The 26,522-nt window shown below is 36.8% G+C and overlaps 1 protein-coding gene across 9 annotated transcripts in view; it reads left to right on the plus strand.

The window, feature by feature from the left end:
- WDR19 (WD repeat domain 19) overlaps positions 1-26,522 on the plus strand; it is a 202,483-nt gene that overhangs the window by 105,969 nt on the left and 69,992 nt on the right. For all 9 annotated transcript variants that reach the window (XR_013165826.1, XM_077136609.1, XM_077136612.1 and 6 more), the window contains 6 exons: positions 10,219-10,368; positions 17,785-17,932; positions 18,063-18,267; positions 20,371-20,530; positions 20,712-20,822; positions 25,590-25,699. Coding sequence is in view for 8 of the 9 variants with exons in the window: in XM_077136609.1 (XP_076992724.1) it covers positions 10,219-10,368; positions 17,785-17,932; positions 18,063-18,267; positions 20,371-20,530; positions 20,712-20,822; positions 25,590-25,699 (884 nt within the window). In the remaining variant the exon portion in view is untranslated. The remainder of the gene's footprint in view (positions 1-10,218; positions 10,369-17,784; positions 17,933-18,062; positions 18,268-20,370; positions 20,531-20,711; positions 20,823-25,589; positions 25,700-26,522) is intronic.

Genomic DNA, 26,522 nt, shown 5'->3' on the forward strand with positions numbered 1-26,522 from the left:
ACGACAACCTCTGGAACATTTGTATCACTCCAGAAAAAGAAAAAACTCATACATCCCATACCACCTCCCCCAACGCCATTGACCACCAGTATTTCATTCTACCCAATTTATTTTACCCTTTTCTCCCCTATTATTTATTTTTATCCATATTTTTTGGATACATAAAAAATCCTTTTATCCATAATTTGTATAAAAGGAGCATCAGACACAAGGTTTTTACAATCACACAGTCATATTGTAAAAGCTGTATTGTTATACAATCACCTTCAAGAATCAAGGCTATTGGAACACACTTCAGGAGTTTCAGGTACTTTCCTCCAGCCTGTCAGGGAGATTTTCACCCCAAATGGCTTGTGCCACATAGTGGGGAGGGCAACAATTTTCCTCACAGAGTTGAGCTTAGAGAAAGGCCACTTCTGAGCAACAAAGAGGCTTCTTGAAAGCAACTCTTATGCTTTTTTATGAATAGTCTTGGCTTCTCCCCTATGGAGATATGTTTCATAAGAGCAGGCCTCAAAATCCAGACCTTGGCCTATTTTCTTGAGAGTCCACAATGTTTTGGAAGGTATTCCATATATATATATATATATATATATATATATTTTTTTTTTTTTTTTTTTTTTTTTCCTTTTCAGATCCTCAAGGGACTTTACCAATAGTTTTTAATTATCAGCCCACCATAGTCTGAGATGTATCCTGGCACTACACCAAGCCATAGAGAATTACAAGGCCTCATTTCTTGTACTCCAAGAGTTTGAGCTATCCAGAAACACTGATTCAGACTATGTGTTACAGAGGTTATAGACATAATAAACCTCTCTGCCTTTGATCTCATATAGCAGCTGAAGGTCTAGAGTACATCTGCTATCATCCTTTACCCAAATTGGCTTTGTTTAGACTCTAATTGAAGCCTGATCTCTTTCTCAGTTACTCCAACTGTTATTATATATAGTTACACAAACTTTCAGGTCTGCAGCACTCCATTTCTGGGACCCATGTGTCCCAGAGCTACTTGTTCCAGGGATATACCAGGTGATACAACACATAGGTCTATGTCTCAGAATCCAGAAATTCATCTACAACTTCAGACCAAATGTAGCTGCTATAGGGGCCCACAATCCAGGCTCTCATTTTTAAAAAATATTTTCTGAAAGAGACCTTAGCATATTTGTTCTTTTGTTTCTGGCCCATTCTGCACAGTCCATTGTCCCCAACGTTTATTCAATTCCTCGTGTGCCCCTCGACATCCCTCCTTTTTGCAGCCACACCAGATTCCTTCATATAAATGTATCACTGTTTGCCATTGTACTTCTCAGTTATTGTATCCTTCGGCTCCCTCTGTTGATCAGGCATTATGAATAATGTCCAAAATAAACAACCCATGTCTTAACAATATCTTCATTTGGTTATACAACCAGCAGCACTCTCAATTTTAAACAGTTTTCCTTGGTCCATAATGACAAAGAATTGGTAAACATATCATCACCAACTATCAAATCAAAATTAACCCTTGTCACTTGTCCTCCCCCCCAAGCCCACCACCTCCACCTCAGTTAGTTGTCCCTGGTAGTACTGTGATACTGTGATGTCTTCCTGTTAACTGTTGGCCATAGCGTGCATTTTGATTTTCTCCCTATAGTCCTCTACCATTGATTCCTTATCCACTATCAAACCATTGAAATAGTTCATGTGAGAAATTATTTATAATCGTGAGTTTAGTCATTGGGATACATGGCACAGTACATCCCATTTCAGTCATATTCACCTTCAATATGGCCATGTTACTTATAAACCCATTGATTAGTTGCCATCACTTCTGTTTGTTCACTTGCATTTAGATTCAACCTCTTTGGGTAGCCTTTTCTCATTCTCTAGCTTTTATGTACCTCTAGGTCTACTATATTCTACAATGTAACCTCTGAGATCACCTTTACTAGACTCATAATAATGAAATCATGCAGTATCTGTCCTTTTCTGACTGACATTTCACTCAGCATTATGTCCTCAAGGTTCATCCAGGTTGTCTTGTGTTTTGGGACATCATTTCATCTTAATGCTGCATAATATTCCATCGAATGTATATACCACATTTTGTTTATCCACTTGTCTGTTGATGGGCACTTGGATTGTTTCCATCTCTTGGCAATTGTGAATAGTGCCATTATAAACATTGGTGTACAAATGTCTGTTTGTGTTACTGCCCTCAGCTCTTCTGGATATATACTGAGTATAGTATTGCCAGGTCATAGGGCAACTCGATATTTAGTTTTCTGAGGAATTGCCGAACTGTCTGTCACAGCAACTGTTATCAGTATACCTTCCCACCAACAGTGTATAAGTGTTCCCATTTCTCTACATCCTTTCCAACATTTGTAGTTGTCTGTTTAATAGCAGCCATTCTTAAAGGTGTGAGATAATATCTCATTGTTTTTAAATTTGCATTTCACTTATAGCTAATTAAAATGAGCATCTCTTCATGTGCTTTTTAACCATTTGTATTTGCTCATCAGAAAATGTCTGTTCATATCCTCTGCCTATTTTATAATTGTCGTTTGTTTCTTTTGTTGTCGAGCTATATGATTTCTTTATGTAGATGTGATATCAAGCCTTTATCTGATATGTGCTTTCCAAATATTTTCTCCCATTGGGTTGGCTGCCTCTTCACCTTTTCAATCAAGTCCTTTGAGGCACAGAAGTTGTTGATCTTAAGGAGTTCCCATTTATCCATTTTTTCTTTCACTGCTTGTGCTTTAGGTATTTAAGAAGCTACCTCCTTTTACTAGATCCTGAAGATGTTTCCTTGCATTTTCTTCTAGAGGTTTTATGGTGCTGACTTTCATTTTTAGGTCTTTAATACATTTTTATTTAATTTTTGCAAGTGTGTAATGTAGGGGTCCTCTTTTCATTCTTTTGGCTATTGATATCCAATTCTCTCATGCCATTTATTGAAAAGACTGTTCTGTCCTAGTTCAGTGGATTTGTAAGCCTTATCAAAGATCCAATATCCTTAAATTTGGTGGTCAATTTCTGCTGTCTCAATTCTGTTCCATTGGTTATTACTTCTGTCTTTGTGCCAGTACCATGCTGTTTTGACCACTGTGACTTTAAGGTAAGCTTTAAAGTCAGGAAGTGATAGTCTTCCCACTTCACGCTTCCTTTTTAGGATATGTTTAGCTAGCTATTCATGGTCTCTTTCCCTTCCATGTAAATTTGATAACTAGCTTTTCCAAGTTTTCAAATAGGTTGTTGGGATTTTGATTGGTATTGCATTGTATCTGTAGATCAGTTTGGGGAGAATTAATGTCTTAATGATGTTTTGTCTTCCTATCCATGAGCATGGAATGTCTTTCCATCTACTTAAGTCATTTTTAAATTTCTTTTATCAATTTTTTGTAATTTTCTGTGTATAAGTCCTTGACATCCCTAGTTAGACTTTTTGCTAGATACTTGATTCTTCTGGTTGCCATTTTAAATGGAATTTTTTCCTTAATTGTCACCTCAGATAAGTCAGCCTGTGTATAGAAATATTACTGATTTTGTACATTAATCTTGTGTCCCGCCACTTTGTTGAATTTGCTTATTAGCTTAAGTAGCTTTTCCATAGATTTCTCAGGGTTTTCTGAGTTACAGGATCATGTCATCTGCAAATAATGGAAGTTTTACTTCTTCCTTTCAGATTTTATTTCTTTTTCCTGTCTAATCCATCCAGCTAATACAAATGTTGAATAATAGTTGTGGCAATGAATATCCTTGTTTCATTCCCTATCTTAGGGGAAATGCTTTCAGTTTCTCACAGGTAAGTATGATGCTGGCAGTGGGTTTTTCATGTACACCCTTAATAATATTGAGAAAGTTTCCTTCAATCCTTAACTTTTGAAGTGTTTTTATCAGGAAAGGATGCTGGATTTTGTGAAATGCTTTCTCAGCATCAGTCGATATGATCATGTGACATTTCCCTTTCAGTTTGTTAATGTGCTGTATCATGTTGATTGATTTTCTTATGTTAAACCACCCTTGCATTTCTGATTTGAGTCCCACTTGGTCATGATGTACAATTCTTTTAATGTGGTACTGAATTCAGTTTGCTAGTATTCCATTAAGAATTTTTGCATCCATGTTCATTAGGTAGATTGGTCTGTAGATTTCCTTTCCTATAGTGTCTTTATTTGATTTTAGTATTAGAGTGATGTTAGCTTTATAAAATGAGTTAAATAGCGTTCTTTTTCCTTAGTTTTTTGTTTTGTTTTTTTTTTTTTGGAAAAATTTGAGCAGGATTGGTGTTAATTCTTTCTTGGAATGTTTGATAAAATTCCCCTGTGAAGCCATCTGGCTTTCTTTGTCAGAAGATTTTTAATGACTGACTGAATCTCTTTACTTGTAATTGGTATGTTGAGAGCTTCTGTTTCTTCTTTAGTCAGTATATGTAATTTGTGTGTTTCTAGGAATATGTCCATTTCATCTAAGTTATCTAGTTTGTTGGCATATAGTTGTTCATAATAATCTCTTATGATTTTTTAAATTTCTTCATGATCTGTGGTAACAATCCCCCTCTCATTTCCGATTTCCTTTGTGTCCTCTCTCTTTTTTTCTTTGTTAGTCTAGCTAGAGGCTCCATCAATTTTATTGATTTTCTCAAAGAACCAACTTTTAGTTTTGTTGATTCTTTCTATTTTATTGTTCTCCAGTTTGTTTATTTCTGCTTTAATGTTTATTATTTCTATTCTTTTACTTGCTCTGGAGTTAGTTTGCTGTTCTTGCTCTAAATCCTCCAGGTGAGTACATGGCTTTTTCTATTTCAAGTTCTGATTGTTCATTGCTAGTATATAGCAACTGATTTTTTTGTATATTGATCATGCATACTACGACCTAGCTAAACTCATGTATGAGTTCCAGTAGCTTTTTCTAGCACCATTGTATTATTTTCTGTATAGATGTTCATGTCATCTGTGGATAAAGATAGCTTTAATTTCTTCCTTTCCATTCTGGATTCCTTTCACTTTTTCCCCATGCCTGATTGCCCCTGCTAGAACATCCAATACAATGTTGAATAGAAGTGATGAGAGCAGATATTCTTGTCTTGTTCCTGACCATAAAGTATGATGTTAGCTATAGATTTTTCACACATTCTCACTGTCAGGTTGAAGAATTTTTCTTCTATTCCTGTTTGCTGAGAGTTTTTAATTGGATTTTGTTAAAAACTCTTTCTCCATCCATTAAAATAATCACATGGTTTTGCTTTTTTAGTTTGCTAATATGGTAAATTACTACATTGATTGATTTTCAAATGTTAAGCCAACCCTGCAAGCTGGGACTACCCCACTTAAATGTGAGGTATTCTCCTTTTTATATATTGTCAATTAATTTGGTAAAATTTTAAGTAGACCTTTCACATCTGTGTTCATAAGGGATATTGATCTGTTGTTTTCTTTTCTAAGAAAGTCTTTGTCTGGATATGATATTGGAGTAATGCTGGCCTTGAAGAATGAGTTGGTCATCTTTAATTTTCTGGAAAAGTTTATTAGAATTAGTATTATTTTTTCCTTAAATGTTTGATAGAATTCACTGGTGAAGCCTGCCAAATGGTCAGCAGTTCCTAAGCTCAGTGGTACCTACTACGTTGGCTTGCTGCGCTTATATAGATTTGACCAGTAAGGAGGCAACAGGTCCAAATAAATATTCACAGTTAATTGTTTGTGGAGACAGAAAAAACAAGATCACATGGTATCAGCTCCTTATGTTCCGAGCCCTGCAAGATAACACCAAACTACTATTTGGAGGGGCCGAATAGTAGACAACACAAGCAGTATGGGTTACTCTATCATGGAGAATCGACCCTGAACTATAGTCGTATGGTTTATAGTGTATAGCCTTCCCCAAGTCTCTTGCCTCATCAGAACCATGGATGCAAATGAGAAAATACTTCATGAAAGTTTCCCATACGATAGTAAGCTAGAGAGGCAAATGAGAAGCAAACTTATAACAGCTTCTCACAAGACTGCCTATCTTGCTGTGTTATGGGGTAATAATGAGGCATTCTGCCAAGAGGTGGGTTAGACTATGGCTGAGCCTTACTTCCATGGCTGTGTGGAGACATATAAGGTAGCCAGGGTGCCATGGTTCTCTATAAGGGCAGCTGAGCCTGGAGTTTTCTTTATGGAAAGATTTTGAACTACAAATTCAATTGCTTTAATAGAAATCAGACTATTCATGTTATCTCTTTTCTTGGGTGAGCTTTGGTAGTTTATGTCTTTGAAAGATTTCGTCATTCATCTAAGGTATTAAATTCATGCATATAAAATTATTCACAAGATTTCCTTATTATCCTTTTAATATCTATAAGCTCTTTAATAATGTCACCTAGTTCATTCCTGATATTACTAATTTGTGTCTTGTGTCTTTTTCTCCTAATTGGTCTGCCTAGAGGTTTATTAGTTTTCTTGATGTTCTCCAAGAACTAGCTTTTGGTTTCATTGATTGTTTTCTTTACTGTGTTGTGTTTTCTATTTCACTGATTTCTGCTCTGATCTTTATTTCCTTTATTCAACTTTTCTTGGCCTTAATTTCATCTTCTTTTTTAAGATGGAATCTGAGATCATTGGTTTGAAGGCATTCTTCTTTTCTACTATAGTATTTGGTGCTAGAAAATTTCCTCTTAATGACCGTTTTAGCTGTATCTAACAAATTCTGATATGTTGTGCTTTCATTTTTATTTGGTTCAAAATGCTTTCTGATTTCCCTTTTATTTCTACTAGATGGATTATTTAGAAGTGTACTGTTTTGTTTCCAAACAATTGGAGTTTTTCAGAGATTTTTGTTTTATTACTTAAATTTATTGTGCATACTTTGATTCACATCCTTTTACATTTTTTTGAGACTTGTTTTATAGTCCAGAATATGATCTCTCTTGGTAAATGTTCCTTTTGTGTTTGAAAAGAATATGTATGCTGTTCTAGAAATGTCAATTATGTTAAGTTGGTTGATAATGTTCAACTATTTTATATCCTTCCTGATTTTATATCTACTTGTTCTATCAATTATCTAGAAAGAGGTATAAAAAATACTAATATAATTATTAGTGGATTTGACTATTTCTCCTTGCAGTTCCAACAGTTCTTTGCTTCATGTATATTGAAACTCAGTTATTAGCTGTATAACCATTGAGTGTTGTTGTGTTCTTTTGATAAATTTCATTAAGACAAATTTTGATAAATTTCATAAAGACAAAATCTTTATGAAATAACCTTTTTATCCCTGGTAATATTCTTTGCTCTGAAATCTACTTTGTCTGAAATGTCCAGGATAGGCAAATTTATAGAAACAGAAAGTAGATTAGTGGTTGCTAGCACTAAGGAGTTGAAGTGTAAGGGGGAGAGATGGCTACTCAAGTGGGGTTTCTTTTAGGGGTGGAAAAATGTTTTAAAATCGATTGTGGTGATGTTTCATAACTCTTTGACTATGCTATAAGCCATTGAGATATACACTTTAAATAGGTGAAATATATAATATTTGAATTATATGTCAGTAAAACTTATTAAAAAAGTAAAAAGGAAAGTACAAGTTTACCTCACACTGTATAAAAAATCTAACTCAAAATGGATCAAGAACCTAAGTATAAGAGCTGAAACTATCACTCTTCAAAGATGTTCATAGCAGCATTATTTGCGTTTGTCAAAAGATGGAAAGTATCCATCAATAGATGAATATGTAAACAAAATGTGGTATATACACACAGTGGAATATTATTTGTCCATAAAAAGAAACAAAGTTCTAATACACACTACAATGTAGATGAACCCTGAAAACATTATGCTATGTAAAATAAAATTGACACCAAAGGACAAATATTGTATGATTCCACTCTTATGAAATATCTAGAATACACAAATTCATAGAGACAGAAAGTAGATTAAGGATTACCAGGTACTGGGGGTGCAAGATGCAGAGAAATGGTGGAGTTATAATAGGTACAGAATTTCTGTTTGGGGGCAATGAAAATGTTTTGGAAATGGATGGTGGTGACAGTAGCACAACATTGTGAATGTAATTAATATCAATTAAACACTTAAAAATGGGAAGCATTATGTAATATATTTGTCACCACAGTAAAATTAAAAATAAGTAAATAAAAATGAAGATATCTTAAAAATCAGAAGAAAATATCATTTGAGCACATTTGTGTGATCTATCTCTGGCCTCTCTATTTGATTCCATTGATCTGTGTGTTTGTTCCTCAGTCAACACCATATGATTTTGATGACCGTAGCTATATAAAAAGTCTTGAAATTGGTAAACTAATTTTCCTACTTTGTTCTTCTTTTTAAAAATTCTTTTGGCTCCTTTGCTCTTTATAGAAAGTTTAGAATAATCTTGTCTGTATCTAGAAAAAAATCTTGTTAGGATTTTTATAGAAATTGTGTTAAACCTGAATAATTTGGGTAGAATTAATTGACATTTTTACTAAGTTCAGTCTTCTAATCCATGAACAAGGTATATTTCTCCATTTATTCGGGTTTTTTATTTCTTTCATCAGCATTTTGTAGTTTTTGACATGTAAGTCCTGTGCATGTTCTTAAATTTACATCTAAATATTTCTTTTTTTTTTTTTTTTGAGTGAATGAAAATGGTACTGTGTTTTTAGTTTTGATATCTGGGTATTCATTGCCAATATATGTAAATATCACTGATTTTTATGATTTTTTAAACTGATTTTCTATTTTAAAAAAAAATTTTTTATAATAACAAAAAACACCAAGCAAGCACAAACATTCCTGTTTTGACCATTCCATTCTACATATATAATCAGTAATTTACAATATCATCACATAGTTGCATTTTCATCATCATGATCATTTCTTGGAACATTTGCATCAATTCAGAAAAAGAAATAAAATAAATGTAAACAGAAAAAAAATTTATATGTACCATACCCCTTACCCCTCCCTTTCATTGATCACTAGCATTTCAAACTAAATTTATTTTAACATTTGTTCCCCCTATTATTTATTTTTATTCCATATGTTCTACTCGTCTGTTGACAAGATAGATAAAAGGAGCATCAGGCACAAGGTTTTCATAATCACACAGTCACATTGTGAAAGCTATATCATTATACAATCATCATCAAGACACATGGCTACTGGAACACGGCTCTACATTTTCAGACAGTTCCCTCCAGCCTCTCCATTACATCTTGTATAACAAGGTGATATCTACTTAATGCGTAAGAATAACCTCCAGGATAACCTCTCGACTCTGTTTGGAATCTCTCAGCCATTGACACTTTGTCTCATTTCACTCTTCCCCCTTTTGGTCGAGAAGGTTCTCTCAATCCCTTGATGTTAATTCTCAGGTCATTCTAGGGTTTTTCTCAGTCCCTTGATGCTGGGTCTCAGCTCATTCTAGGGTTTTTCTCAGTCCCTTGATGCTGAGTCTCAGCTCATTCTAGGATTTCTGTCCCAAGTTTCAAGGAAGGTCCACACCCCTGGGAGTCATGTCCCACATAGGGGGATGGTGGTGAGTTTGCTTGTTGTGTTGGCTGGAGAGAGAGGCCACATCTGAGCAACAAAAGAGGTTCTCTTGGGGGTGACTCTTAGGCTTAGTTTTAAGTAGGCTTGACCTATCCCCTGTGGGGTTAAGTTTCATGTGAACAAACCCCAAGACTAGGGGCTTAGCCTATAGCTTTGGTTGTCCGCACTGCTTGTGAGAATATCAAGAATTCAACTTGGGGAAGTTGAATTTTCCCCCTTTCTCACCATTCCCGCAAGGGGACTTTGAAAATACTTTTTTATTCACTGTTAAATCACTCTGGGATTCATCAGGGCATCACCTGGACAAACCAACAAAATCTCATGTCCTACTCAAGGTTCCATATACTTATGGTTCTAAACTATTTATTAATTAAAAGTAAAAATACTTGAAATAGCATGATTTGAAAGTTGCTCTTAAACAATGAAGAGGTTTCCTACATCTAAGAAATCTAAAAATCTGAAATGCTTAATACCCTTAAGAATATTAGAATAGGCTGCTAAACCACATGTTTAGCATTCCCATTTTGCTTACTATTATCTTGGGTCCGTATCTTTCATATCTACTAAATATAATTTTAAACTCTTCCTTCCCCTTAAAATTATATAGTATGTTTGTTTAACTTAAATGCTGTAAATCACTATTTTCTTGACAGCTTTTTATATCTCCATGACTGAATTTTTTTTTTTTTAGACTGGTGTCATTCAATACTTCTACATTGAAGACTGGCAATTCGTTAATGATTATCGACATCCTGTCAGTGTGAGAAAGATTTTTCCTGACCCAAATGGGACCAGATTAGTTTTCATTGATGAAAAAAGTGATGGATTTGTCTATTGTCCAGTAAGTCAGTAGAATAAAATTTTAAAATATGTTTCAATGCAATATACAAAGATATGTGATTTTCAAGTAAATTTCTTATATAAAGACATTTTCTCTTAAACATTATCAAAAATTTTAGTACTATATTATCATGTTTGTTATTGACCAGTCACAGTAAATCCATTTTCAGGACTATTTATGTCAAGAAAATTTGTTCCATTGATCTACAATGTTTCGTCATTAGTGTCATTTCCAGTATGAGATTTTTTTTTCCAGTGAGAGATATTTAATGGGAAAAATAGCCCTTATATTCTATACCACTTTAAACCTTATCATTTACTTCATAATATTATAATATACTTTCATGTATCTGACTTTTGTTCACAGATATGCATTACACTTTAGAAGGCAGAGATTACCCTCTGTACTTCCTGCCTACCTCAGTTGATTTTCCTCTTACCTTAAAGTTCCTGAACAGAAAGTTAAGGTATTTTTGTATTAGATGGTCAAAAACAGTCAGATTCATTTTTAAAATGTTGTTCCTATTTTAAACATCCTTAAGGTTTTTTTGAAAGTATATTTAGAAAAAGATAATTAATAGCAAATAATCTATTAATGAGTCTTTAGCTCATTTGCTATTGAGACAGTTTTGGTACCAGAAAGTGGCGTGCTCCTCTTACAAGTTCTTAGGAATGTGGAAATAGTTCTAGAATGGGGTAATGGTTAAAGGCTGGAAGAATTATGCAGTATTTGATAGAAAAGACCTGATTGCTTTGAAGAAACTATTGGTACAAATACAGACACTGAAGACTTAGAAGGAAATGGTGAATGTATTGTTGGAAACTGAAGGAAAAGTGACCTTTGTTATAAGGTGGCAGAGAACTTGGCAAAATTGTGTTCTGAAAATCAGATTGAAAGTGAAATTTGTAAATGATGAATTTGTATATTTAGCTGAGGATATTTCCAAGCCAAGTATAGAAAGTGCAGCCTGGCTTCCACTTGTAGCTTATAGTAAAATGCAAGAAGAAAGTTATAAGCTGAAGAATAAAATCTTAAGCTCAGTGGAACTGGCAGTTTCATGATTTTGAAAATTCTCAGCCTATCCAGAGAGTGTGTTCTGATACTTCGGCCAGAAGTGGTTCCCTGACCTTTTGAGAAGTGACTCCCCAGAGAACAGGGTTCCATGTGAGGGTTTAACTTAGCAACCCTCTGCTAAAGATAGTGTAGCTAAAAAGGAATGTAGTCAGCCATGTCAGTGTATGTCAAGATTGGAAATGCAGATATCCAGAAAGAATATTTGGAAAGTTCTGTTGTCTGATGGTTTGGACCCCCTGGAACAACATACAAAGCCAACAAGATTTTTGCGAAATTTTTATCAATGGAAGCAGTGCCTGAAAGGGACAGAAGGGATGAATTGAAGGAAGAATGACTTCAAGGGCAAAACTATAGAAGCTAAGGTTAGGCCAAGGAGATCTCCTCAGACCAAGAGAGTTGGCCCATCCATGTGTGTGGAAAGGGGGATCTGCTGCTTTAGACACTGTAGGGGATGGGCCTTGTTTAGGGAGAGTACTGCCCCCTCCCCGCGTGGTTGTAAATGGTGGTGCCTCTACCCTGACATTCACATAGAGCCTGGCTGCCATTCTGATGCTTGAAGAGCGTGGGGTCTCTGCAAGACCTTGGAAGGGGTAGAACTATGTTCCATCAGGCTGGAAGGACAGAGCATCAAGCCACAGATGGCTCTCACACATTGAGATTTAATGTTTTCCTTGTTGGGTTTTGAACTTGTTTGAGCCCATGACCCCTGTTTATCTTGCAGTTTCTCCCTTCTGAAATAGGAATGTTTTACCATATGGCTGTCCCACCATTATATTTTAGAAGCAGATAACTTGTTTTTAGGTTTCACAGTCCACAGACAGGAATTTTGCTCTGGATGGATCACATTCATAACTGATATTAATGAGACTGTACTTAGCATTGTTACTGAAATGACAAAGCTTTTGAGCTGTTGTAATGGAATGACTATTTTGCATGTCTTTTTGGAGTCTGGAGGGCAGACTGTCGATATTGAATCATGTCCTCACAAAAAGTATGTTCAAGTCCTAACCCCTAGTCCTGTGGATATGAACCCATTTGTAAGTAGGACCTTTGAATATTTTATTAGCTATGAAATGACCAAACTGAATGAGGGTGGATCTTAATCCGACATGGTTGAAGTCCTCTTTTTTGCCATTTGCTGTTTTGAGTGTTCAAGATCAGTTGTCCTGTCCTCTGGTTTGCTTTTTCTTTCTTCTGCCTCTTCAAATCTGCTGTTGTGTGTCTCTAATATGTTTTTTATTTGGTCTACAGCATCTTTAATCTTTGTGATATCTGCTATTTTTCTATTTATTCTTTCAAATTCCTCTTTATACTCTTGTAGTGTCTTCTTGATCTCCTTTATGTCATCAGCAATCCCATTTATTTTATTTAGAAGCATTATATGAACATCTTTGATTAGTTGTTCCAATGTCTGTGTCTCCTCTGGTCTTTTAATTTGGTCTTTAGGCTGAACTATGTCTGCATCATGATATGCTTAGTGATCTGCTGCTGCCTTTGTGGCACGTAAATATCTTTTACATGTTTACTTTGGAGGTTAATTTCCTTCAGTAGTGTAAAGCCTTTTATTTGCGGGATGGTTGTGAAATGTAGGGCTCTGGGCAGAGCACAGCAGTACGGTGATGCATTCATTGTGGCTGGTATAGGTGCAGGTTGGGGGTGCTGTGCTGGTGCTTGGAGCATGGCTGCCCCAGGTGGGGAAGATGTGGTTGTGCGGGTACACAGATCTGAGGGTCATGGCCCTGGTGTGCACTGGTCTAGGGCATGGGGCCCTCTGTGCACATGTACAGAGCTCAGGGCAGCCATCTGTTGCAAGCTGGGGGGTGTGCATATGCGCAGATCTGAAAGGGCCATAAACTGAAGTACATGTGCGAAGAGCTCAGTGGGGCACGGGGGGTTTGCACAACTGTATGGGCTGTAGGGTGGTGTAGCCTGGGTACAGAGGTAAGTGCCCACAGTCTTTATGCGCTGATGATTGCCTACAGAGAGCAGGAATGGGGAGGTAGGTCTCGGGAGGGCTGGGGCAAGACTGTACTTTTGCAGAAGTGGATTGGGCTGAAGTAGGCATTGCACTCACTTGGGGTGGGGGTTTGGGATGGGGTTGGTGGGTCAGGAGCAATTGGAATGCGGGGAGGGGCGTGGGTACGTGGGATATGGAGTGGGTCACGGGACTGTGCCAGTAAGGGTAGTATGTTCACAGAATGTGGCTTGGCTTATTTCCTAGTGTCTGTCTCCCTGTCTGAAACTACTGAGGGCTCTGGGCTTCCACGTTAGGTTGTGTGCACTAGCTGGATGGTCTCTGGTTCTCTGCTTCTCAGTTCCTCAGCTTCTGTGACCAGGGCCTCCCTATGTGGTACAAAAGACTCTCCCAAGTCACTTACACTCAGTTGCCTTCCTGTCCCTTGTCTTGCTGTTTCCTGGAGCAGGGGTGAACTCTATCTATCCTATTCCGCCATCTTCCTGTAACCCTACTCTGAAGTCCTTATAAGCAAAGGAAATTTGACATGGAAGAAGTCATGGGTAACAGCCAGGAGCTGTATGCCAGCAGAACCCAGAAGAGAAAGAAAACAATGCCTCCATGTGTATTCCCCTGTGATGGAAAAGCCAAGGACCAAGGATCACCAGCAGCCAGACAGCCCATTCCTCAGGGAGAAAGTATTGTCCTGCTGAAGCCTCAGTTTTGAACTTCTTCTAGCCTCAAAAGCATAAACCAATAAATTCCTCTTACTTAAGACGATCCATTGTATAGTATTTGTTTTAGCAGCCAGGAAACTAAGACACCTATACTTGGATTACTACATACTATCCAGTTAGTTTAGTATGTTCGTGACCACAATTTACACAGCCCCCTGTACATACTCTTTAGAGGTTGCCTACAGCTACACTTGGACCCAGACTTAAGAACTGTTCCCCAGGTGTCTGTGCTTCACCTTAGTATCCATTCAATGAAGACAGCTTTCCATCCCCTCCTGTGGTAGTTAGATTCAAGTGTCACTTGGCCAGGTGAAGAACCTAGTTCTGTTGCTGTGGACATGAGCCAATGGTGCGTGAATCTCATCTGTTGCTGATTACATCTGCAGTCAGCTAGGAGGCATGCCTGCTGCAATGAATGATGTTTGACTTAATTGGCTGGTGCTTAAATGAGAGAGTTCAACATAGCACAACCCAAGCAGCTCAGTATATCTCATCTCAGCACAAGCAGCTCAGCCCAGGCCTTTGGCGATGCAGAAAGAAATCACCCTGGGGAAAGTTATTGGAACCCAGAGGCCTGGAGAGAAGGCCAGCAGAGATTACCCTGAGCCTTCCCACGCAAGAAAGAACCTCAAATGAAAGTTAGCTGCCTTTCCTCTGAAGAACTAATGAAATAAATCCCCTTTTATTAAAAGCCAATCCATCTCTGGTGTGTTGCATTCTGGCAGTAGCAAACTAGAACATCTATGTTTTTCTTAATACTAAGACCACCTTTTCTTTCTTCCCTCCTCCCTCCTTTTCTCCCTCCCCTTCCTTTTCTTCTTTGACAAATATGACAGATTTCCATGGAAGCGCCTAGATTATTTATGCAAAATTCCACTTCTTTTTCTCCTTTTGCAGTTCTCTTTTTCTTGGTACTTTCTGTTAAAGAGGCTAATATGACCTCCTTCGTGGCATAGGTTAAGGCTTCAGGTGAGTTGATTTTTTCCAAACACATTATCAGGCACAGGGCAGCTATTTAGCAGATATTAGTTAAAACCCTGCCCTCTTGAGCTATTCTGCCCTACCCTTCAACCCTCCAGAATTATCTCTTAGGTCTTCCTGCACACCCCCATTCCCTTTCCCAACTCTTACTGCAGCCTAGCTAAGTATTTGGAAAAAAACCTAGTCAAAGAAAAAATTCACACTAAAGGATAACTGATAGCACAAATTCTCCCCAGCCCAACATAGAATGGGTATTTGCTTTTATCCACATTTAGATCTCATTAGTAGGCTAGAATTTTAGATGTTTGGGGCAAGGTATCAGAGGAGTGTAGTTCCCATGGGAGTAGATTGCTCCTTTAAATTATACCCAATCTTTTTTCTCCATGTAAAGCCAGCTTGGCAGGGAATGAAAAGAAGGGCTTGTGGTGCCACAGCCTTCCCCATTGTCTAGGACAGAGAAGGATGTGTAAATGCTTTTGTATTAGAGCTCTGTGCGTTTTCATGAATTTTTAGCACCTACCCTGTCAGTGTGCTTTTCAGCTTAATTTTCCACTCAACTTTAAAAAATTTGAGGAAAGCATTTCCCCCATGATGTACATATATGGAAATAACTCTTCAGACAACCGGTTCCTCTTTAAAATTCTTATATTTACTTGCATTTTCCCTTCATATGCATATTTACCCAACATATTTTTCCTCACTATGTAAGGTGGTAAGGAAAGTGACACTTTTTGTAGATTGGAATTGAGAAAGAGGACTTCTTTTTTTTATCAATGCCTTAAGAAAACAACTTTGTACCCCATCACTCCCTATATGACCATACAATATGACTTGCTGTTGTTCTAGAAAATCCATACAAATGTTGCCCTCGAGAGGCGATAGAGTGCAGTCATTAAATGCATGGACTTTACAGACAGACAGACATACCTGGGTTTATTAAGATTAGTCATGATAACAACTAGCATTTTTGTGGACTCATTTTTGAGTACTTGTTACTTATATCAATGATCTCCTTTAATCCTTACAGCAATCCCAGAGATAAATACTCATTGCCATTTTATAGCTGAAGAAACTAAGACATAGAGAAAATAAGTAATTTGTCCACATAACCAGCAAGTGACATGAATAGTCTGAACCCAGGGTGTTTTCCTCCATAGCTCTCAATTTGTTGAGTTTCCCAGTTTCCTCACCTATAACATGGAGATAGTTCTAGAACTTACCTTATAGCGTTGCTACATGAAAATTAAAAGGGATAATGCATGTAAAGCTTTTAGTACAGTGTCTGTCATATAATAAGCCTTCAACAAATGCTTACACCTTCTTTCTTCTGCCACCAGTCTACTGGCACTTCTGTGTTCATCTGTACAAACTAAGAGTTTGTATAAAATAGTGGTTAAGAACCAGACTCTGGAGCCAGACTGTGCAATCAAACCCTGGCTCTTTATCTTATTAGCCATGTTATTTTGTGTGAAATTTTCCATGCCTCTCTACTCATTTGTAAAAAGGGATGATAATAATAGTATTTATCTTGTAGGATGTGAGGTTAGAATTAAATATGTGGAAGTAATTAGTACAATACCTGGTAAACAGCATATGGCCAATAGAAATATAATGTGAGACACATATGTAATTTAAAATTTTTTAGTAGCTACACACACAAAAAAGGTGAAAAGAAACTGGTGAAATTATTTTTATTATATATATATATTTATTTTTAATATATTTATCATAAAATCCATCCAAAGTGTAAAAGTTAATGGCTCTTGGTATAATCACAGAGTTGTGTAATCATCACTGTAATCAATTTGAGAACACTGATAATATATTCTATTTAACCCAGTATTATCATTTCAACATGTAATCAGTATAAAAATTGAAATGTTTTACATCCGTTTATATCTAAGTCTTTGAAATCTGATGTGTCTCAATTCAAGCAAAGCACGTATCAGTCAATAGCTACACGTGATTAGCAGCTACCGTATTGCCAGCACAGCTCTATAGTATTACTTATTATTTGCAGGAATTTAATATTTTCTTCTTATATGAGGGAAAACAGAGTAGGGAGGAGGCAGGCATTTCTCAGCTCACCATTCAGCATATGCTTAAGCCTATGCTTATCTTTCTGAGTTTATAGGAATTACATGGATTGATTTTTTAAAATAGCTTATATTGCTTTAATAGTGTATTTTATGTTTATTGCAATGCATGACAGAGAAGTCCTTGAAATAAAACATTCACAGTGGAATTAAGTTTCAAATTCAATCATTTATGAATTAATTTCTATTTTTTCCCAAATTAGAGCATTTCTCTATTCAGGATTATTGAAAATTTTCTAGACACATGAATGTTCATGGCCTAAATTTCTTTGTCTTGAGCAGCTTCACCTTTTTCTTCTTAACCTGACCCTTTGTGTCTAGGCTTTTAATTTTTCCTACAAATTCACTAAATTTAAGATAAAACCTCTGATGTGCCATATAACTAGTTTTTTCAAGCCAGACTTGGATTATAAATGGGAAAAGAAAATTTCCTTCCTGTTGTGGATGGAGTGTTGTTAGGTTGACTATGAGTTGGTTAACTATGTCAGCTATGGCTGCAAACAGACTACTACCATGCCACATGATATTGATTTAAGTAGGACCTGGGAAAAACCTTTAAATTCCTATTTTGTAGGTTAATGATGCTACTTATGAGATTCCGGATTTTTCACCAACCATTAAAGGTGTTCTTTGGGAAAACTGGCCAATGGATAAAGGTGTATTTATTGCTTACGATGATGATAAGGTGTACACTTATGTCTTTCACAAGGACACTATACAAGGTACTTTAACACTTCTATGTACGTTTGTTAATAAATGAATTTCTGTTGCGATGAAATTAAAACATTCCTTTCTGATGTTTGTTCAGAGTAATAGCTGTGTCAGCATTACAATGTCTGTTTCACAATATAGGATCCAAGGTCATTTTGGCTGGTGGAACCAAAGTTCCCTTCTCTCATAAACCTTTGCTGTTATATAATGGAGAGTTGACCTGCCAGACACAGAGTGGAAAAATAAACAACATCTACCTTAGCACCCACAGCTTCCTTGACAGTTTAAAGGATGTGGGACCTAATGAACTGAGACAAATGCTGGCACAGACTTTAATGCTAAAAAGGTAGGGTTTAAAAAATTCTCTTGGAATGTCTCATTTGCTTTTGAGGTTTTGAAGATGAAATCCCACGCTCAGACAAGATAACAGATATGAAAATATATACACATTCTAAAGGAAATATTGTTGTCAGATTCTATTGGTGCTTTATTGCAAGAAAAGTCCTTTCAAACAAAAAGGTATCAAAGCACACAAATAGTTCACCTATTTTGAAATGTTAATAAACTTAATTTTAATAAATATCTTGATTTCATCCTAATGAAGGTTGATCTTGTCTTGCCTAAGATTTTTATTTTCCTGCTTTTTTTCTCTTACCTCTTTGGGGCACTCTGAATTGCTCTGTGGTTCTTCTTCTGCCCATCTCTTAAATGTTGCTGTCCCTTGGGTCCCATGAGCTTCCTTCTTTTCTCCTCTGTTCTTCCTCCCTGATCTCCTCGACTTACACAGTTTTGATTACTATCTATATGAAGCTGTCTCCAAAATCTTTGTATTCAGCTTGGGACTTGTATTTATAACTTATCAGTCCACGAGCTCCTCAAACTCGCCCTGTCTAAAACTGAACTCATCATCTTACCCAGCATACAACACACACATGTACACACGGACACACACATCAGATCCTTTTCTCTTCATGTATTCCCCTCTAACAGCTCAGACCCTCACCATCTCTCACCTGGAATAATGCAGTCACCTCCTGACTCTCCTCTCGACTGCTAGCCTCACAACAATCTCAACTTTTCTTCTCACACTTTTAAAATTATGAATCTGATCCTTTCTTCCTCTGCTGAAAATCTTTCAGTGACTTTCGTTTTGCCTTTAGGGAAAATCCAAATTTCTCAGGACCTTGGCATGACATACTAGGCACTTGATTTAATAACAGCCTCAACTGCCCCCACTTTGAACTCCTCTATTCCACTGACTACTTCAATTACATTTTTTCCATGACTCTTTGCTTTAGCACATACTACTTCCACTTCCTGGAATGCCCTTCCCTAACTCTGTAAATAGTGACTCTTCAATCTTCCTTCATCAAAGCCCTTCCTTTCTCCAGGAAGCCTTCCCTGACTCCCCTACCAGCACTGGCAGGCAGGGTTGAGGTCCTTTCTGGTCTGTTGCCTCACGTCCAGGATGAGGTATAAATAGTGCATTAGAACATTTTACCACCTGCTAATGTGTGACTTGGGCCAATCCTTTAAGGTGTCCAAGTCTTGGTTTCCTCATCTGTAAAGAAGGAACAATAATATTAATTAGTGGATAGGGTTGTTAAGGTAATTCAGGAGAGAATTCATGCAAAGCACTTAGTACAAAAATACATGTATTGTAAGTACTCCATTACCTCTGCCATGTTATGTTGCAATCATCTGTCTACTGATCTTTCTTTTCTACCTTCATTATGATAGCCTCAAAGACAGCAACTGTGTGTTTTATCTTTGCATCTTGGTTCCTTGCACGGTACCTGGCACCTAATAGGTACTCATTAAACCTCTGTTGGATGGATGGATTCACCAATGTAGTAATTCCACAAAAGTTTAATTGGCCTTTATGTTCATGATTTAAAATATGAACAATGGTCCAGATGGTAAATATTTCAGGTCTTGTTGGCCCTGGTATCTCCATCACAACTATAAATCTTTGCTGTTGTAGTACAAAAGCTACCATATTGTATTGCACAAATGAACGGGCTGGCTTCCTTCCACTCAAAACTCTACTCACAAAACAGGTAGCTGACTGGATTTACTAGGAATAGAATACTAATTTTACTAGATGGATGCGAGAAAAAAAAATTTCGTCTATGTGTGAAGTAAAACAAAACAAATTAAAAATAAATACTTAGTTTATTCCGTTTTCTTAAAGTCGTGGGATTTCTTGGAAGGGAGGTTGGTTACAAAGAAAAAATTCAGATTAATAAGGGAAATTCAAGAGAAAATATCTGTACATACGAGGAAGAGAAGCTTCTGTATCTTTTCATTACATGCAGATGAAAATGACAGGCTGAGAAATGTTTGGCAAAATGTATCTAGCACATGATTTTAAATTATATATAATCTGAAAACAGCCTACTAGGTGGCAAGTAGAGTTATCTGATTAATGTATGTACTTGAATCTTAGGTTTTCTGATGCCTGGGAGATGTGCAAGATTCTGAATGATAAGGCTGCCTGGAACCAGTTGGCCGGAGCTTGTCTGCATCACATGGAAGTGGACTTCGCAATTCGTGTTTATCGGACAGTTGGAAATGTTGGAATGGTGATGTCATTGGAGCAAATAAAGGTAACAACATTTTATGAAAATTACCAGATTAATATTTAAAGAAGTATTATTTCTGTCATGAATTTTACCTAACTTCTGCACAAGCAGATGGATGGAACATTATTACTTCCTGCTAAGCAAAATCTTTTTTAAAAAAGTAAACCCTAGTCTTTTCTTCTCATCAGAAATCTTTTATTTATAGGGAATAGAGGATCACAACCTTTTGGCAGGACATCTTGCCATGTTTACTAATGATTTCAACCTGGCTCAAGACCTGTACCTGGCATCCGGCTGTCCTGTTGCCGCCCTGGAGGTATGACAGCAAATATGGGTGGGAAGAAAAGCATGCAAGGACAGGATCAACCCTTTGTAGAGTTCAGATTTCTCAGCACCAGACACCACATGCTCCCTGAATGTAGACTTTTCAGCTTTAAGATTTGAATTCAAACATAGTAAAAAATAGCCAAAAATATTTTTCTTCATTTTGTATTCTGTGGAGGAATAAAAGGGTGGTTATTGTTATAGTACCAAATAATTTAAAGTCTAAATATGTCCAAAGAGGACAGATTGTGCACCTTACAAAAATGTGTACAAATAAAAACCACCAACATTTAGTGACTGCTCTAAATGTGCCAGACACTGCTCTAAGCACTTGACATTGATTAACTCATTTCACTCTCAAAACAATCCTATCAGAATAGGTACTGTTATTTTCTTTATTTTTGAGATGGAAAACCAGAGGTGCATTTATCTTTTACTTTTTAAATGAAATTCTCTTGTATACTAAGAATGGGTGAGAGGACTAGTGTACTACCCCTAGTTTTCTTAGAGGTGAGCATTGCAGAAGAGGGTCTAGGACAGAGGGAATGATCAAGGTCAAGGGCCGGAAAGAAAGGAGGCTAGGTGATAGAGAATTATGATTAAGAACATGGACTTTTAAAATACAAAAAAAAAAGAACATCACTTTAGAGCCATACACAGCTGGGTTCAACTCCAAACTCTGTAGCCTTGGACAATTTATTTAGTCCTTCTAAGTCTAGATCTAGGTTCTTTAAAGGAAGGATTCAATCCATATCTAGCCCACAGGATTGTTGTGAAGATTTTAACATGAGATTAGATATTTTAGCACAATGTCTGACGAACTAAAGACGCAAAAATGGTAGCGACTGTCATTCTTAAATCTTATTCCCCCTTCAACTAGCATTTTTATTAACCATGTAAAGGGAGATTATTTTGGAAAATAGTTGCCATTAATTTTGTAGCTTTCTCAGATTGTTCTATAACAATTAACTAAATTAATTTGTTTTTTAAAAATGTTAGATAATTTGACCATATTCATTGAGATAATTGTGAACACCCTGAGGAATTTTCACAACTTGAACTGGTTCCTGCTGACATAGGAACAGGACTGCCACAAATGAGGGAACACGTCATCTTTCTCCTCTGCATTTATCTGTGTACACTGGCCATGTGCTGCAATATTTATAAAAGCTTTGAGTTAGTGACTTCAGAATGATGAGGGAGGATTGTATTTTGTCTTTTCTTTAAGCTCTCTTTGAAGGCTAATGAGCTAGTGAGGTAAAGAGGTCAGTGGCAGAGCCCTGCTGCCCAGCACTCCCAGTAGCTGTATAACCTCATGTACAAAACTTAGCCTCTCTTTGCCTCAGTTTCTGCATCTCTAAAATGCGGTCAAGAAAAGGTTCAGTAAAAAAGTAAATAAGCCAATGCCCTGTAATAGTACTGGCCAAGAATAAGAACTCAGAAAATGTTAGCCATTGTTTATTCACATTTCCTGAGGAATTAAATGATGAAAGTACTGTAAAGATTCTTTAATGATTAGTTGATATTTGGAATTTTGAACCAGATATGGTTAAAAGGCATAATTCAGAGAGAAAGACAAGTTCATACTTCATTTATATTTGCTATTATGCGTGTTTGTGATATAGCTTCAGATTGTCTAAGAAAATAATATCAATTCCTATAGTATGGTGTTTCTCAACCATTTTTTATTATCTCCCCTCTAGGGCAAGAATATTAATTTTAATTTAATTGATCACTTGTATTAACTTAAATTTCATTTCTCCCTACTGAAAAAAAAAAATACTAATAAATAAGATTTTGTTGAATAGGCTTGTGCTTTGGAGGACCACAAACCATTGTAATAGCTAAGATTCTTTTGCCCCCATAAGCCAATTTTCGCCCTCTTGGAGGCTCTACCATACCTGTTAAGAATGCATGCTATAATAATATATTATTCTTGCCAAAAGCTCAAGTTTTATTTAAACAAAAAGTTTTAATAATTGGGAGGTGGGGCAAGATGGTGGCACAGTAAGGTGTGGAATTTAGTTCGTCCTCCAGAGCAACTAGTAAATAGCCAGTAACGGTACAGAACTACTGCCAAGGCTACATCTGTGACCAGACACACAGTGTACACCAGTCTGGAATTGGTGGAACGACTGAGATCCCACACAGAACTGTAAGTCCCCAAGCCACAGAGGCCGGTGCCCCACCCCTGTGAGCACAGCAGACTGGTTCCCCAAGGATAGACTTTAGTAGTAACAAGGGCTAAGCCCAACCAAGCTCCAGTTGTGGATTTAATTCATAAATTCTGATTACTGAAAACAGGCCCTCAGTATGAATAAACCTGTAATAAGCAATAAAGGAACTAGAAGTTTTTGCCCCAGCAGAGAAGGAGTGGGTCTGACAGGCGGTGGGGGGGAGTGTTGAAGAGGCCTTTTGATTTGGACAGCACAAAATACTGGAAAAGGGCTAGACCCTAAGAAAAGGGGGTATAAAGAGCCTAGAGATACATAGAGCTACATACCAACCGAAGCTCTTGATTGGCAAACCTGAAGAGTGGGAGATCCAGCTCTGGAAAGGTTTTTTTCCTTTTTTTTTTTGTTTCTTAACAGCTCTTTAGATAGAACTGCAAGCACTCTTGGGATCCAGCACTTCCCCAGATGAAGGCGGAACTAAGGCATATCTCAGAGATAAAGTAACTAGTCGAGTGAAAGGGATTAATTCCCTAAAGGGCATATCTTCCCCAAGAAAAGGGGGAGAAGGTCCACCTCAAGTGAAATCCCTCCTTCAAGGAATTCATGCCCCAGGGGCTAGAAAACAGACGCAGTCAAAGCCCACCTGCTATCTCACTTCTGTCTCAATCATACCCCTGGTAGGGAATGTCTGCTGAAATTAAAGGTACTGCATCACTTTAAGCTGGTGGGAAGCCATGGGTAGACAGGTGCTACATGCTGAGCAGGATAGGAAAAGCACAGACTCTAAAGGCTTCAGAGGAAAGTCTGACAACCTGCTGGGTCTCATCCTCAGGGAAAACTGCTGCTAGCTACTCTCCTGAGGTGAGGGCCTGTCTGGTCTGGGAAAATCTGACTGGGGTTGATAGTAACTGAGCAGATCATCCTCAAAAAAAGGCCCCATATAGGCAGGGCATGAAACAGAAAAAAAAGAACAGAAAAATTCTGATTAAACAGAACTTGTGCTAGAGGGCTAGAATAAGTTGAACTGAATGTCAAAGAACAGATAGAGAACAAAGCCATCCAACAAGAAAACCCAGGGTAAAAGAGTGAAAATAACCTCCAGAATAAACTAATTAAGGAAATCAAATGCCTAGATGCCAGCAAAAAATAACAAGTCATACTAGGAAAATCAAAGATATGGCCCATTCAAAAGAGCAAACCAACACTTCAAAATGAAATACAGGATTTGAAACAACTAATTCAGGATGTCCAAAGAGACATGCAAAATCACATCAAAAATCGAATCAAGGAGTTGAAGGCAAATCTAAAGAACACATTGGAAAAGCATAAAGAAGAAGTCGAAAGTTTGAAGAAACAAATCACAAATTATGGAAATGAAAGGCATGATAGAAGAGATGAAAAAAAAACAGTGGAAACCTACAACAATAGATTTGAAGAGGCAGAAGAAAGAATTAATGAACTAGAGGACTGGACATCTGAAATCTGACACACAAAAGAAAATATAGGGAAAAAAATGGAAAAATATGAGCTAGGCCTCAGAATTGAATGACAACATGAAATGCATGAATATATATGTTGTGAGTGTTCCAGAAAGGAGAAGGAGCAGAAAAACTACTGGAAGAAATAATCACTGAAAATTTCCCATCTCTTATGAAAAACATAAAATTACAGATCCAAGAAGTACAGTATACCCCAATAAAAATAGATCCAAGAGACATACTCCAAGACACTTACTAATCAGATTGTCAAATGTCAAAGATGAAGAGAGAATTCTGAAAACAGCAAGAGAAAAGCCATCCATCACATACAAGGGAAGCTTTAATAAGAATTATGTGTAGATTTCTCAGCAGAAACCATGGAGGTGAGAAGGCAACAGTAGGATGTATTTAAGATTCTGAAAGAGAAAAACTGCCAACTGTGAATTCTATAACCAGCAAAACTGTCCTTCAAAAACAAGCAGGAGATTAAAATAGTTTCTGACAAATACATAACAGAAAATTTGTTATTAAGAGACTAGCCCTACAAGAAATACTAGAGGGAGCTCTACAGGCAGATAGGAAAAGGCAGGAGAGAGAGGTCTGGAAAAGAGTGTAGTAATGAAGACCATCAGTAAACATAAAAAGAGAAAAAAATTAGATATGACATATAAAATCCAAAAGACAAAATGGTAGAAGAAAGTACTGCCTTTACAGGAATAACATTAAATGTTAATGGATTAAACTTCTATCGAAAGATATAGACTGGCAGAATAGATAAAAAAGTTTTTATAATTACTTTTATTAAAACTGGCACTATAGGGCGGGCCGCGGTGGCTCAGCGGGCAAGAGTGCTTGCCTGCCGTGCCGGAGGACCCCGGTTCGATTCCCGGCCCCAGCCCATGTAAAAAAACAAACAAACAAACAAAATATAATAAAACAAGAAAATGTTTAAAAATGTTTCCCTTTCTTCCTCCTTTCCTTCCTTCCATCCTTCCTTCCTTCTCTGTCTTTCCTTCCTTTAAAAAAAAAAAAAAAAAAACTGGCACTATATGTGACTTTGCACACTAATTTGCTCATTTAAAATTAAGTTCTCTTTCTTCCTAACAGATGAGAAGGGATTTACAGCATTGGGACAGTGCTCTACAATTGGCAAAGCGTTTGGCCCCAGATCAAATACCATTTATATCGAAAGAATATGCTATTCAGCTTGAGTTCATGTAAGTTCTTGTCTTTGTATGTTTCAATCAGTAGCTACTTACAGCATATCTTCAATTCTAAACCGCCATTAATTATTAGGCCCTCTACTGATTTAATATTGCTTTTCAGTGGGGAGGGGAGGACAGTATTAAATGTACATCAAAAATTGTTTTTCTAACTGATGATGTCTTATCCTGACATTTATCCACTTTTTTTTCAGTACCAAAATCTAAGTTTGAGTCTAGGCCTTTTCTACATTTAGAATCTTAATGTTGTACTGACTGGCCATCAGCAGTTCAATATAGTATCAGGGTAGCACACTGCTTTTCATAACCAACATTCATGATCTTGACCTCTTTTAACACCTTGGGATTTGCAATGTCATTTCAAGACATAGTGAAAAATAACTGTTTGGTCTTTATGTTCAGTTTTAAAATTGCAGCTTTCTTTAAACTGGTTTGCAAATGAATAGAGATTAGACAACTGAAAGTCAAGCCAGAATCTTTTCACAGAATGATATTCAGTGCCTGAGTACTAATTTTTTATGGTGTATGAATAGGCTTCATGAATCTCTCCTACTTCTGGAAATTCCATGATCCATTCTGAGAAATTTAGAATTTTCTAGTGCTTATAATTGTTGTAGTATTCTTAAGCCTTATTTCAAAGTTGCGTTAAGGTGTAATTTTAGAGGCTACCTGGATTTAGTTTTAAGTTAACAGTCAGCTATGGTTGTTGCTACCAAAGTAAATACCTGTCGAGACAATAAATGATTAACTTCTTCACAAATATAGTTCACATGGGTATGTGCAATGACAACTATATCATGACTTTGACAGCTGGACA

The sequence above is a fragment of the Tamandua tetradactyla genome, chromosome 19 (assembly GCF_023851605.1).
Source record: "Tamandua tetradactyla isolate mTamTet1 chromosome 19, mTamTet1.pri, whole genome shotgun sequence".
Classification (NCBI taxonomy): Eukaryota; Metazoa; Chordata; class Mammalia; order Pilosa; family Myrmecophagidae; genus Tamandua; species Tamandua tetradactyla.